The following is a 15,011-nucleotide window of genomic DNA, read 5'->3' as shown; positions in this document are numbered from 1 at the left end:
AAAAAGCAGTTCACACAAAATGTCTTCTATTTAGCCTCAGCTAAATGACTCTGAATGCAAATTAAGAAAACAAATGTTTCAAACCTCCTGGAATTGAGGTGGTGATTTATGGAAATGATTACTCAGAAGCTTTTCTTTTCACTTACATCTGTAACTGTAAAATTTATTCAGTTTCTAAAAATTTACATTTTCAGAATTCATTAAATGAAGAGTGGTACGTTTCTTATATTACCCGACCAGAGGCAGAAGCTGCTCTTAGAAAGATAAACCAGGTATTGTGCTATAGTTTATTTTAACATAGTTATAAATATTAATGGCAGAGAAGGGAACTGACTTGTCCTGAGTACCCATTACAGGCTAGTAATTCTGCTAAGTGCTGTTGCTAACTGTGATACCTAGGAGACCCATTAGTGCCAGCTTCACAACTATCAGCACCCATAGCAGGGATTCCTAGGCTCGGGAATCATTAGGCTGGCAGAAGAATCTCAAGGCAGTCATTTGGCTGGCAGAATCTTAGGAGATTTGATTAATGAAAGAGTTTGTCTTGTCATACGAATCACACGGTGTCAGAAGGAGGCTCTCCTTCCCCCAAAGTTCCAACATTGTACCAGTTCTATCTTCCTCTTAACACAGATGTGCCATCCTTGTTGATGTGAAAGGACCGATATTAAAGAGACAGCAGCAACTTTTTGCTTTTTGCCCTAGCAGTTTCTAGCTAGTCCTTTAATACATAAAGTCTTGAACATATCTCCCGTAGCCAGTGCCGACACTTTACCTTAAATTTATTTATCGGAAATGGGAAAGCAAAACTCTTTCATCTTTCACATCTAAACTCCACACCAGTAGTTCTCAGTAGTAGCTGCACATTTAAATCACCTGGAGAACTTTTGAAAAATCCCGATTCCTGAGTCTCGCCTTGAGATTCTAATTATTCTGGGGTGCTGTGTCAGCTCTGGAGTCTTCAAAACTTCCCAGGTAATTCTGATTTGAAGCCAAGACTGTGAATCACTGATCCAGAAGTATGTTTGTTTAGCAGAGATGTTCTGACAGGCTCAATTAACTTGCAATAAAAGGAACAAAGGAAAGCCATTATTGCCAACTCATGGCTATTTAAAGCTATCCTGATTTGGTATGAGGAGAAGGGGGTAGTTTAAAGGAGTGCTTTCCAATTAATTCTATCTTAATATTAGATCTTTATAGCATTAATATTATGTAGCAATAATTTATTGAATGGAAATTTAAAGTACAGGACAATCAAAACAGTAGTTTAGCAAATATCAGAAAAAAAGAAAAGAAAAGAGAACATCTGCATTCAATTTTGTTCAAGTGTCTGATGAAGGAAAGACTATCTAGGGATCACAAGGTTTTAAGAAGGGTGAATTTCACGGCATTTGGGTCTTTTCTGACTTTGGATGTGGAAGAGAAAGGTTAGGGAATTAACTCACAGGAATAGTAGGAAGATATATCTTGAGTTAACCAATAAAGTTTTTTATTTCTCCTGGCCTTTTATCCACTCAACCACCCATTATTTATTACTGAACAAAAGATTCCATTTTTATAAGAGACTTTAACGAGATTGACTCGGAAATTTCTCTGATACAATCTCTGTTGCCTTTCTTAACAACAAAATAACTCATGACACATGGGATCTGTAGCTGTGTGGAGAACTGAATGTTCGTTGAATGACGGGTTTTGCACTCAAGAAGCTGCAAAGTGCAACTGACATGTTTGTCAGATCCCTGGAGGCTGGTCTACTATTCTTGCAAGCAACAAAAATATTGACTTTTACTCTCCCATAATAACAGGAATTTATCTTTTTAGGATGGCACATTTCTGGTTAGAGACAGCTCTAAAAAAACAATAACCAATCCATATGTCCTCATGGTGTTGTACAAAGATAAAGTTTACAACATCCAGATCCGTTATCAGAAGGAAAGTCAAGTTTACTTGTTGGGAACTGGACTCCGAGGGAAAGAGGTAAGGATTTCAAATTTCAACATTTTCCCAAAGTCTTTTTTTATGCCACTCTGCATGCCTTCATGGAGCAATCTTTGGAAGTCCATGCTGTATGGCAAATTTAGAATTAAATCACATTAGTGAAGCCCTTCATTTATTGGAAGAGAAATAAAGCAAAATCTTTACAATGGTTACTTCTGCCATAGGATTCTTTCTTGTATATCTTTTATTCCAAATAATCACATGTATAATTTTCAAAAGCAAGAAAAAGTATGTTAACTTAAAAAAATCTATTTAGATGGTGTCAAAGGTAAGTTCCTGCTATTATTCACCTCTGTGACATAATTTTAATGTAGGTTGCATTTTAAGTTGACACCACCTGGAAAAGAGGAAAAATTATAATATTTGCTGGGGTGATTATTCAAATACTTGGCTCATTTCTTAACAAAATGGAGCTTTGGCCTTGTGAAGATGGCCAGATTGCCAAAGAAATTCTTCTGTTAGGCCAAGGTTTAGATTCTCATGCCAGTCACTTTTTGAGTGATAATCAGAACTGATGGAAAAAAACCCTCAGGGCTAGTGTTTTGCAAAGGAAACTAACAACTGAAGGTAATGCCCCAAACAAATTCTAAGTTCAAAGTTCCAAGAGGAGGACCAGCTGAATCAAACATGTCCAGAATGAGAAACAGCTTACCCATAACTTCGGCTTCACATACTTCTGTTATGATAATGATAATGAATAGAAAACAAAATGCATACTTGTGGTCAAATGTTTGAATCACTGGTTGGCAGTGGATAGAGCTGCACAGACCCTATAGAAGCAGAGGTATTTGCCCTTCAAGATGTATCTTGGTACAGTGTGGAGACACACAAGTTCAGGCCAACCACTCATTGCAGCTCCCATGGAGGCAGGCACCTAGCAGATTAGTCTTCAAGGAAGTGCATTATCCTGTTAGGGTTCCTAGGTGAGTTGTGACCCATGTCTAGAAAAATGAATTAGGCTTTTCCCTCTCTAGCAAGCAATCAAGGCTGGGGCGATCCAGGCTATGGCTGCAAACTTGCCTGCTGAGCCCTTATGAGTGTGAAGGTGGCAGTGAGGACACAGCAGAGAGATCAGGAAGGAACCCCCGTGCCATGCTGCATATCCCACCTCTAGACACCATGAACTGTGTCTGACCTCCTGAGTCCTTATACTTCCTAACACTATTAACGACTGGGGGTGAAACAGAGATACAGAAACTGAAACCAAAACCAAAAACAGAGCAACCCGAGGCAAGAATATTGTAATCGTGACTATGTACATGACCCCTTCATATGAAGTTAAAATATATGCGTTTCAAATTACATATATATATATATATATAAATACACACACACACACACACACGTGCACATATTTTATCTTTTTTTTTTTTTTGAGATGAAGTTTCCTTCTTGTCACCCAGCCTGGAGTGCTGCAGTGGTGCAATTTTGGCTCACTGCAACCTCCGCCTCCCAGGTTCAAGCAATTCTCCTGCCTCAGCCCCCCAAGCAGCTGGGATTACAGGCGCACGCCAGCAAGCCCAGCTAATACTTTTGTGTTTTCTAGTAGAGACAGGGTTTCACCATGTTGGTCAGTCTTGTCTCAAACTCCTGACCGCAGGTGATCCACCCGCCGTGGCCTCCCAAAGTGCTGGGATTACCAGCGTGAATCACCGCACCTGGCCCGTATTTGATCTTTTATCTATGGTTTGCTGGATGTTTATGGGAAATTTTTCTTCAAAGTTCTATAGCAGAAATCATTAAACTAATTGCCACATTTACATTTTTTCCCACAATCCTCATCACTTGAAGAGGCAGGATATATTATGCGGCTAAAAAACTGAAGGTGAAGTTCCTGCTTTTCATTCCATTGTTGACTCATCCCCCTATCTTGGCTCTTCCAGGACTTCCTGTCTGTGTCAGATATTATTGGCTACTTCAGGAAAATGCCACTTCTGCTCATTGATGGGAAAAACCGAGGTTCCAGATACCAGTGCACATTAACGCATGCGGCAGGGCACCCATAGCAAGTTAGAGCCGAGCGAGCGAGCCCTCCTCCTGCCTCTGCTGCCAGCACGAGATCAACCAGCCTTGGCCAACGGACAAACACTTAGGACTGAACTGAACCCCTCCCCATGAACACAAGGGTTTTAGCCTTCCCTTTAAAAACAGTGTTTGAAATGAAGACTGTCAAATATCCCATAATTTATTTATTCTTCTTCAATGTTTGTAAAGTGCATAAGTCATGTTCACACTTGAAGTCTAGTAGTGCACTGTAATAATTCCTTTTTTAAAAGTTTTTTTAATGCCCATTTCAAAATACAATAGTTTACACAGCTACAGAAACAATTTGGGGCAAGTTTTAAAACACTGAAACAGTAATAGTTATTGGTATCACATAAAACTGATTTTCTTACAGCCAAACCTCTGTCAGTCAGAGGCATTCATTAGTTTTATACATGTAATTTGAAAATTACTAAACCTCATTTTCTCAGCAGCAATAATTTAAGAGGCTTCAAAAATATAATTTCACTCTTACTTATTTGGTATTTTTTTCCTGGGGGGATTTTTATGTAATTTTTTAATGAAAAGATAAATGCATGTTGAGATAACTTCTGGGATTAAAATAGTCTTTTGCTTTACTTTTTTGGTTTCCTAAAACAACTTTATTGACTTTTAGTCCATACTGTTATATTTTCGTCTTAAAGAAAATTTAAACTACAAATACCAAAACATTTTAAATTTAGGGATGAGACTTTGGTGTATCGTGGGTCTATGTTTAATGAATACATCTGGGGTTAAATTGGCGTTTCTTCACATCTCCACACCCACACTAACCATTACACCTCCCCACCAACCTTCTCTCAACCCCAAAAGCATTGTCCAGGGACATAGATTTTACCAAAGGCTCCCTGGGAGGATGAGGGAGCAACACTTTAGATAAATTTGATCAGACTTTCTTATTAGATATGGCTCTTCTATCTCTTGTTATCCCCCTGACAGCTCTGCCATAAAGTCCCTTCTCCTCATCCTTCCCAAACAGGTTGTATAAGTGCTTTGAAGTAACTAAACTCTTTCCTTCAGTTTACTAATCTCACTTAACAAAAAATATAGGCATTCAGCCAGATTAAAAAACTGGTATTCAGTCAAATAGTGACAATCAGTTGTTCTTCAAGTTTTTCCCTTTGGGACCTTGGTTGTTATTGCACAACTTTTATTAGCAACAATTTTTGGTATCTCTGCTTAATCTGCAAGTTTTCGAAATGGAAAAGAGTATCTTGCATCTTCATTTTCATGAGCTAATAAAAGGGGTATTGGAAGGAATCTAAGAAGTCACCATTTTAAAACTGATGATATGTTAAGATAAAGAGTATGCGGAATGTAGAGACTTTTAACTGGTAAAAATGATGTTTCACAAAATCTCATCCTTAATAACCAGAAGTTCTCAGTTAGGGTCCAAAACTTGGGAGTTCTAAGGCTGAAAACTCTGCATTCATTTACATGTCTATACAATAGGCTATTCAGCAAGTGTTTACTTAGTGGCTCTTCTGTGGTAAACAAGTGAGCTAGGTGCAAGGTAATAAGGATAGCATACACCACAGGTTCTAGTATCGAGTAAGCTCAACTTGTCTTGCTTCACCGTATTCTATCCTTACGATTCAAAAATATCTAAAATGAAGGACCTGATCGATTTCAAAGTGACTATTTGGTAGTGAATCATGTTTATAAAACAAACCAAAGCTCATTTTAAGTCTCTTAGTGGAAAGGGCCATTAGGATTAAGATGTTCTATTCCACGGCTATGACTGAAATCAGTATTGGGAAGCTAATGTTTTCATGACTAGCATTCTCTCTCTGTTCAAGCACTGGCAACTCCTTTTTGCCAGGCCTTGCCTCTTTTGGCCACAGGCCTGTATATGACCCCAGGTGCATCAATCACAGGTGCTCAGAACTCTGCTCAGTGATAAATAGCTTACTAAAGCTGGGTCAGTCAGGGTCACTCTCTGGAATGTTAAACATGAAGCCTGAGACAAGATCTCTCTTCTTTTTTTTTTTTTGAGACGGAGTCTCGCTCTGTCACCCAGGCTGGAGTGCAGTGGCATGATCTCGGCTCACTGCAACCTCCGCCTCCCGGGTTCAAGCAATTTTCCTGCCTCAGCCTCTTGAGTAGCTGGGACTACAGGAGCCTGCCACCACGCCCAGCTAATTTTTGTATTTTTAGTAAAGATGGGGTTTCACCATGCTCATCAGGCTGGTCTTGAACCCCTGACCTTGTGATCCACCCACCTCGGCCTCCCAAAGCACTGGGATTACAGGCATGAGCCGCTGCGCCCGGCCAAGATCTCTCTTTTATCTGGGGTCCCCAAAAGGCAATGCTGTACACTTGGAGCTGCCTGCTGCCCTGCAACTATTCCCATTTATCAATTATCTGGAAGAACCAGTCTACAATAGAAGAGAATGAAGCCAACACACAAAAACACAGTAAAAGGATAAACAAATTAGTGGGATCCCTGAAATCTATTCCAACCATGGGCTTCCAAGTCACATGACTCAATATAATGCTTCAGCTGGTTGAATTGTGCTTGGCGTTCACTACCAGGAGAGTTCTGACTAATATGAACTCATACCATCAATTAATAATTTAGTAGCTCTCTTTCAACCTGAGCCAAAATCAAGCATAAGCTAAAGGATAAGCAGTGACCCACGGCCAATTTCCTATGTCATACACTTGCCATTACTGAAGTAAGTTAAGCCATTCTTCAAAACATTAAACGGCCTTCAAGAACATGAACTGCTTGTTTACAACATTATTTTTATTTTGTTTTAAATTATACATATACAAATTAGTAAACTCAACTCTCCCAAGTATTTGTTACTTCAACAATAAAAACAGAAACTCGTAACAAATAAGAAATCAGCAGAAAAACTGTTAGAAACAAGGGATATATCTGATATTTTAGACTCTTCAAAGAGGGGGTTGTTTTCTTTCTGCTTCTGTTAAGTTCTCAGTCTTGACGGGATGATTAAAATGTAGGATAAGGTCACAAAGCAATAACTGGGAGAGCTCTGTAAAACAAAACAGGAGATATTATATTGTAGCACATATGTCATTAAAAAAACTACTATTGCTTTAAGTAGCTATTTCTTCCTAGTTCCTAATTTAGTTTTTCCCAAGTGATTAGTGATAAAACCACAATTTAAGTGTGTCTCATTCTGACTTAAAATAAGATTTATGTATTAGAAAATAAGCATGACATAAAAGTGTGCTCTTTAGCCCAACTTCTCAGCTATATTACTAAACTGCAACTTGATTTATACAAATTTGATTTATATGGTTTTAACTTATTTTTACCTATGTCATACATGCATATAGTACCAAGAATCAGATAAGTCTAAGGCACGTCACAAAAAATTGCAGTTCCAATCTCCCAGAGGCAACCAATTTCAGTTTTTTTGTTTTGTTTTGTTTTGTTTTGTTTTTAAGCTCATTTTGCTTCTGTTGCTTTGGTCATTTCAGTGTGTCTGTTTTGAGTATTGTTATTGGGGGGAGTGGTGCGATGGTGTTTACCTCCGTATCTCTAAATTTTTTGCGATTTTTTTTTTTTTTAATTTTCAGTGTTACCTGCCTCTGACACAGAAGATTAAGAGACAGCTCTTTCACACACCCTCTTCTCTCCCAATATACTTCAGGAAAAATTTTTGCTTAGCTCAATTATCTAATGTTTAAATGTTAATTATACAAATACTCTTCACAGCTGAGTCTTGTCATATGACATTTTTCCTTCCTGCACGCAACCCACCAGAGTTAATGTGTTTTTTCATTGCTGCAATATCAGAAATAATATTGCTGCATTATCAGAAATGTCCCCGATTGAGTAAATTTGCTCTTGGGTTATTCAACACCTTAGCTATGCTATTGTTAAACGTCTCTCCTCTCCTGGAGCCTTCTGATTCGCTCCAATATGAACTGATTGCTTATTAGCACTGCTGTACAGTTGGTATCTTGGGAACTCCCTTCACCAATATCCTTGAGACTCCTTTTATCCCTCCATTCTGTGGAGTGCCCTTTCCCCCAAATTCCTGTGTCTCTTTTTGATCTGTTCCCTTGTTTGGTGACACATAGGCTCAGTAACTATCGGAATAAAATTATATGTCTGAAAATTTCTCTACACTAATCCTTAATTAGAAGGTTGACTCACTATGGAAATCTAGATTGGAAATCATATTTTTTCAGATTTCCAAAGGCACTGCTGCATTGCTTTCTAGGTTCCAGTGAAGCTGGAGTCATATGAGAACTTTCAAATGATTGTTTTGTTTTCAGAAGCTTTACAGATCTTTTTGTTCTCTCAGTAGACTGAAATTTCACAACACTCTGCCTTGGTATGAGCTTATTTTCATCCACTGTGGTGCATTCTTTCATTGTAGAAACTCATGCCCTTCAGCCCTGGAAAATTTTCTCTATTTCTTTAATGAATTGCCCATCATTCATTGTCTATGTTCTCTCTTTCTAACACTCTTATTTGTTGGATGTTGGACTTCCTTCACTTATCTAATCCTTCTCCTCCCCATCATCAACACTTTCCATCTCTGTTTTGTTTACACTCCAGAGGAATTTCTTCATTTTACCTTTCAACCTATCAAGTTTTTCATTTCTACAGTCACACTTTTAATTTCCAAGAGCTCCTTCTTGTTCTCTGAATATTTTTTATAGTATCTGGTTCCTTTTTCATGGATACAGTATCTTCTCTTCTCTGAATATTAATAATTTCTTGAAGTTTTCATCTCCCCTCATTATTTCTGTTTCTTCCTCATTGAATCTGTTGATTTTTTCTCTGCTTTTCATATAAGATGTGCTTCTCAAATATCTGTTGTGTCTTAGTTGCCCATATTTAAGACTGTGACACTAAAAAGACGATTGTAAGTTCTGCACCTGTGGTACTCAATAATACGGCATTGATCTGGCTGCGTTATTTTGTTGGGAGAACCTCTGCTATTAGTATCTTTAGATCTTTTACCTTGGACTGGTCAGATTCCTGAGAGAAAAATCTACTTGGAGGGTATAAATCTGGCTGCCAGTATTTTGGTAGCCCAATGAAGAAAAAAAAATCCTGGGAGTCTTGTAATTTGGTATGTAAACTTTGTTTCAATATCCTTCTTTACAGTATAGTACTTTCCCTCAACCTATGACTAGTGACTCCAGGGTAGATATCCTTGTTTTAACCTCAAGTCTTTTATCACAGTGAAGGGATAGCTGCCCAGCTATGCAGAGGGCAGAAGAGACCTCAGGGATCTACAATTCTTATATATTTAACTAGTCCTCCTGTTATTATTCAAACTTCACCCCTACTTCCAGAAGATTCTGGTGCCACCGTGAATTGAGTCGTAGGGGCTATTTTTGGCTTTACCCAGCCAGCTTAGGGTTCAGATTTTCGGACTTTGGGGTTCAGACTTGTCTATTTGCTTCTCCATTTGCCTTTTGTTTTGTTATCTCTTATTGGAATCTCTTTACTTGTGGATTTTTGTCTCTTTAAAAATCAGTTAAATTTAAATCTCAGGTCTACCACTGACTAGTTGCTTGACCTTGAAAAAGTTAAATCTCTCTATTTACACATCTGTAAATGCCAATGGCAACAGTTCCTACCTTATACGATTATTATGAAGACAGTTCATTTATGCAGAGTTCTTAGAAGAGTCCTGGATTACGGTAAATGCTGTAAGTGTTGGCTGCTGACATTATTATTTAGGGGATGAAGTGAGGGTGCACAGTGTTCATTTAATCCTCTACATTTACCAGAAGTCTACCTTCCTAGTGTAGCTCTACAGGTCCCTCAGAGCCTAACTGCCTGACCTACCATACAATGTCTCAAGAAAACATCTCTCATAGTTATTACATTTTATTTCAGGAAAGATTATTCTCCAAACTAGAACAATTAGAGTTTGGGGGGAATCTAAAGCTTAACTGTTTTAAATGAGTTCAAGCATCCAAAACTATTTATTCATTTAATAAACATTTTTCAAGAATCTAATCAATCGAGCCACGGTGTTAAGTACTAGAAATACCTGTAAGGAGCTTACAGTTGAGCAGGGATAAGAAAAGTAAGGAAATATGCAATTATAAAATAGTATAACGGGTGATAGCAAAGGGCAGAAAGGATAACATGCTGGCTCAAAAAAAGTTTTCCAATGTAAGTGACCTTGACTACTAGTAGTTAACCTGGTGTGTTGGAGATGGGGTATAGCAATGGGATTTCAGAAGGACAAGTATGTGTTGAAGCAGATACAGAAAAGCACTTGTGGATATGCAAATAGTTCAGTATGGCTAGAGCACAGAACATGCAGGAAGAACAGAGTGAGAGACTAGAGAGGAAAAGAGGGGCCTGATCTGAGCAGGTCATATAGTCCATTCTAAGATGTTTAGACTTTATCCTAAGGACAATGGTGAGTCAGTGAGGGTTTTCTGCAGATTGACATTTGAGGCTGGTTTTGAGAAATGATGAATTAAAGGTAGTCAGATTTCTTAATATGCACTGCAAATTTGTGAAATACATAGCATAAAGCACTTCCCAAACTTATTTGGCCATAAGAACATGGACTCTGTTCTACTGTACACCATCTATTAACATCTCTTGAAACAGCAGGGTTCTCAGATCAAAGTCCAGGAAATGCTGTCCTAGGGAGAATACATGGAAAAAGCATAATAGGCACTCACTATTTGGTGCCTAACTAACGGCCACGCCCTCTTCTTCTTGGTGTCACAGCTTGATTTCGTTTGAGGTGTTCCTTTCCCCAGCTCCTGTAGTAAGTTCTGACTGGTCCAAACTGGTCTTGGCAATCCCAGTCCCCTTAGCTGTGGCTGCTGTAAGCATCAGCATATGATGCAAATCTGGCCAATGAAAGGGAAATGTGCTGGAGGGATCTGGGAAAAGACTTATAAAAAGAGACTGTCTATATATCACCACCTCTGAAGGTAATGACCATGAGGAGTGATAAAGAGAGTGAACATGACAGAGCAGAAAGATGGAAAGAGCCTGATCCCTGACAAAATCTTTAAACCTCTTAATTAACTTTAGGGCTGGGCTACCTTGGATCTTCTTGTTTTTCCTTATTGTATAAGTCAGGTTAGTTTTTTGTTATATACAGATGTAGGCCTCATAACCGACACAAGCTATCTTTAAATACCCAAGAGTTGTTTTAAAAAGAATAACTACATATTCAGTGTAGTTTTCATGGTTAGAAACAGGACTCTCAGGTGAAAGCAATAGGAGAACAGATTTCAGCTAGCCCGTGAGAAGGAATTGTTTAAAATGGAATGGATTGACTAGTGAGACAGGAAGTTCCCCAGAATAAGAAATGTTTGGTCAGGGATAGATAACACCTAGAAATACTCAATCACGGCCGGGTGCGGTGGCTCACGCCTATAATCCCAGCACTTTCGGAGGCTGAGGCAGGCGGATCACCAGGTCAGGAGATCGAGACCATCCTGGCTAACACGGTGAAACCCCGCCTCTACTAAAAATACAAAAAATTAGCTGGGTGTGGTGGCGGGCGCCTGTAGTCCCAGCTACTCAGGAGGCTGAGGCAGGAGAATGGCGTGAACCCGGAAGGCAGAGCTTGCAGTGAGCTGAGATGGTGCCACTCTACTGCAGCCTGAGCGAGATTCCATCTCAAAAAAAAAAAAAAAAAAAAAAAAAAGAAATATTCAATCACAGAAGTTTTCTTGGGATAAAATAACAGAATATGTCTGTGAGGTGAGCGACTAAACATCATGACCTATAAGGTCTAATCCTAGTATATGAATCTGTTTAAAATGAAGAAGCTTTAAGTCACAGAATCTAATTTATATTTTTAATTTGGGATGAACCTTAGGGGCTTAGTAAGAATTCATAAAGACAATGAATTTTGCTGAATGTGACATAGTCTTATAATGGTGTGTTGAAGGGAAGGAAGGGATGTAAAATTTACAGAGGTTAGACAACCTGATAAGCTTGTTAGTGTCAGGGATGGGAATTCAGGTCTGCTAACTCCAAAGTCGAACATAATTCATCTTTAGAGATCTAGTTCACTTACACTGAAAACATTTCTTAAGAAATAGAGAAATCCTAATTAGTGGGCAAAATTTATTTATACCCCAGCAGAAACATAAATTGGCTCTACCATTTATTTTATAACAATGACATGCAAACATTTTAGTGATTCAATACTTACCTTTTATCTTCTTCAACTCCAAAGAAATTGTGTTAATATTTTTAATTACTTTGTCCACATTTAGCTTATGATCAGTAGCACTCTTCTTACCCATCTGATTTTAAAAGAAAAACAGAAACAATGTATATATCAGTATTTATGTGTACTTTTAAAATATTTACATTTTCAGTATTTCTATAAATCCATTATTTCAGAAATAATTATGAAACAAATCTTTATAAATGGTAGAAATCTAACATCAAAAGGCATCAATGTTATGTAATATTTTTCCAACTGAAAACTCCAACTGGAATTCGTAGGATTCCTCAATCAAACCATATCCACAAGAGAGGGCTTATAATAGAAATAAATACGTCCACTTTTGAGAAAGTCTCAGCCCTTATAAACTACCTTACAATTTAGCATTTGTGTTAAGATCTTCTCTAATTTTGTTTATGTAAGTCCATGTCTTTTTCTAACTTACTTTTGAATAACAGGGCCCACATATGATTTAAGTACACATTGAAACTCAAAAAGAATTTGATTATAATTCGTTAAGAGGGTAACTCAATTATAATCCACAAAGAGGGTGGCAAATGGCTAGTTTGGTTTTGGGAGTTAGGGTAACAGACATTGTGATTTTGGTTAACCGAAATGTATAAATCAATGCATTACTATGTTATACAGTACCTGCATATAACCAATCGTGTCAGATACAAACATACAGAGAGGTGGTTTCTTAAGACTAGAAACTAGTCTTAAGCTGTTCAGTCTCTCAAAATGACTTGAAAAACTTGATCTCAATTACCATACACAACTCCAGCAGTGTGAAAGGTAGGCATTTGTGGGTCAACCCGCTTCTCCAAAATAATGAAAACAAACTAACCTTTAAGTCAGTTCTTGCCTCTACCTTTTCCTGAGCAGGGAGAATTTCTCCAATTTCTCTCATTTCAGAGCCACTGTAAAAGAACTAATTTTGTTTCCCAGACATTAGTAAAATGTGCTTTGCATCTACCCCCAAGACCCTATTCTCCGGGATGTCAGTTATCTTCCCTGGGCATGCCAAACCAAGAGTCAAGTTGGAAGCAAAAAGATGGTATTTTAACATGGGGTGGAGTGATGGAATTAAAGAACTTCAAAAACGAGGGAAAAGTTTTCTAAAAAGAGTAAAGTAGAAACTAAATGGTTTTAGAGCCCAAGACAGCGGCCTCTCTCCGCTCTGGGGTCCGGTTCTCCAAGGCCCTCGAGTGCCCAGCGGGTGGCTGGGGTGAGGGCACAGCAGCATGTGGCTGGGACTCGACTGGAGGCAGGACAGGGTTGGGTCAAGCCCTCCCCAGGGAGCTCGGCCAGGCCACTACCTAGAAAGGAGAGGCAGCCCCAACAGCAATCCACCGAGAGTGGGGAAGCGGAGACCAGGCTGTAGGGGCCGAAGGAATGGGGGGTCAGAAGCCAGGATGCCCCGACTCAAGGCCTGATACCACTAAAGCGCCATCTCCGGGCCACAGGACGCCGCCCAGGCCCTCAGCCCTGGGGAGCCATCGTTAGCACCGCAGGTTCTACTCCGAAAGCCCAGCCTCCCCCTTGGCCCAACCGACACCCGGGAGGAGCCCCAGATCTTTGGGGCCCTCAGCGACCCAACCGCCCATGAAGACCCCCCAGATCTTTGGGGCCGTGAGCAGCCCAACCACCCGCTCAACGGCCAAAGATGGAGTCTGAGGCACTTGGAAGTTTCCACAGTCCTCGCCCTCCCACACAGGATTTGGAATGAACCTTAGGGGCTTGCTAAGTTTCTTGCCAAGTGGACAGGATTAGGGCAATGTAAAATGGCCTCAGAGTGACTCTGGCCTGGGGAGAGACACCAGCCGCCCGGCCCACCCAGCCAGCAGCCCCCTTCTCCGCCCAACCGACACCCAGGGAGAGGCTCCGAGGCCAGCCTGACCCACTGCCTCGCGGGGTGTGAGGCCCCGAGGCCAGCCTGGCCCACTGCCCACCCGTTGGGTGGTGGAAGATAGAGCCTCGGGCAGCCTGGAAATTTCAGCGGTCTTCACCCTCCCAAACCAGATCCGGATCCTTCAAGACAGAGCAGCTGTCACTACCCACCCAGCCAACCGTCACCGAGGTTCTGACAGGAGCAGGGAGTCGACTGGGAAGGCGAAGAGGCGCCCCCTGATTGGCCAGCTTCTCCGCCTGCGGCATCCTGGGAGTTGTAGTCCCAGGCAAGGCCCCTACGGAGAAGGTTCTGGATACCGGGTTACAACGGACTCGCGCTGCCACTTGGGCGGAAAAAACACTGACATTCCCTGCCCGCTATGTGCCAGGCCTTTGCAACCCTTATCTCCATTTAAGTTGCACAAGATAGCGGTAGCGTTAAGTGCGGACTCTGGAATAAAGCCGCTTGGGTTTGAATCCTATTCTGTCACCTGCTTAGTTGTATAAATGCAGATAAGCGATTAACCATTCAGAGTGCAGATGTCCTCACCTATCGTGTGGAACGATAATAACTGCCTTCCAGTATTAGTTTGAGGGTTAAGTTAGATAATGCATCAGAGGTGCTTGGCAGATAACAAGCGCCCAGAACTGTTAGCTATTATTATTCCTATAACATTTTATAGGAATGATAATAGTAAAGAGTAGCATGAATAAAGAGATGGAAGGTGGTTTTTTGCTAAGCCGAGAAGCTGGGATTCAAGCCGTCTTTTGCTTGACTCCAGAGGAAATCTCTGCCACTGCAACCTTTGAGGCAGGCCCAAAGATTTTTCTTCGTGCTCTGAGAAATTGAGGAGCTTAGGCCTTCAGCACAAGGTGCTATACGACAAGTGTTCGCTGTGTCTATGCCTCCCCTATAGTACA

The 15,011-nt window shown here is 40.2% G+C and overlaps 2 protein-coding genes across 2 annotated transcripts in view; one reads left to right on the top strand and one right to left on the bottom strand.

Moving 5' to 3' along the window:
• The window catches only part of LCP2 (lymphocyte cytosolic protein 2), a 50,523-nt gene extending 45,990 nt beyond the window's left edge, over positions 1-4,533 (top strand). Inside the window, 3 exon segments of the mRNA NM_001266541.1 lie at positions 195-272; positions 1,822-1,977; positions 3,882-4,533. Of these exon segments, the coding sequence (NP_001253470.1) occupies positions 195-272; positions 1,822-1,977; positions 3,882-4,004 (357 nt within the window). The 3' untranslated portion in view covers positions 4,005-4,533.
• Positions 4,534-6,724: 2,191 nt separating this feature from the next.
• Positions 6,725-13,221, bottom strand: C6H5orf58 (chromosome 6 C5orf58 homolog). The gene is given in 4 exon segments (XM_077937438.1): positions 6,725-6,959; positions 6,961-7,043; positions 12,183-12,276; positions 13,048-13,221. Coding segments are annotated over 4 exon segments (345 nt in total). The 5' UTR covers positions 13,111-13,221; the 3' UTR covers positions 6,725-6,854.
• Between the last annotated feature and the right edge of the window lie 1,790 nt (positions 13,222-15,011).

The sequence above is a fragment of the Macaca mulatta genome, chromosome 6 (assembly GCF_049350105.2).
Source record: "Macaca mulatta isolate MMU2019108-1 chromosome 6, T2T-MMU8v2.0, whole genome shotgun sequence".
NCBI lineage: Eukaryota > Metazoa > Chordata > Mammalia > Primates > Cercopithecidae > Macaca > Macaca mulatta.
The sequence above is the reverse complement of the archived record's forward strand: the minus strand, read 5'-3'. Positions and strand labels throughout refer to the sequence as shown.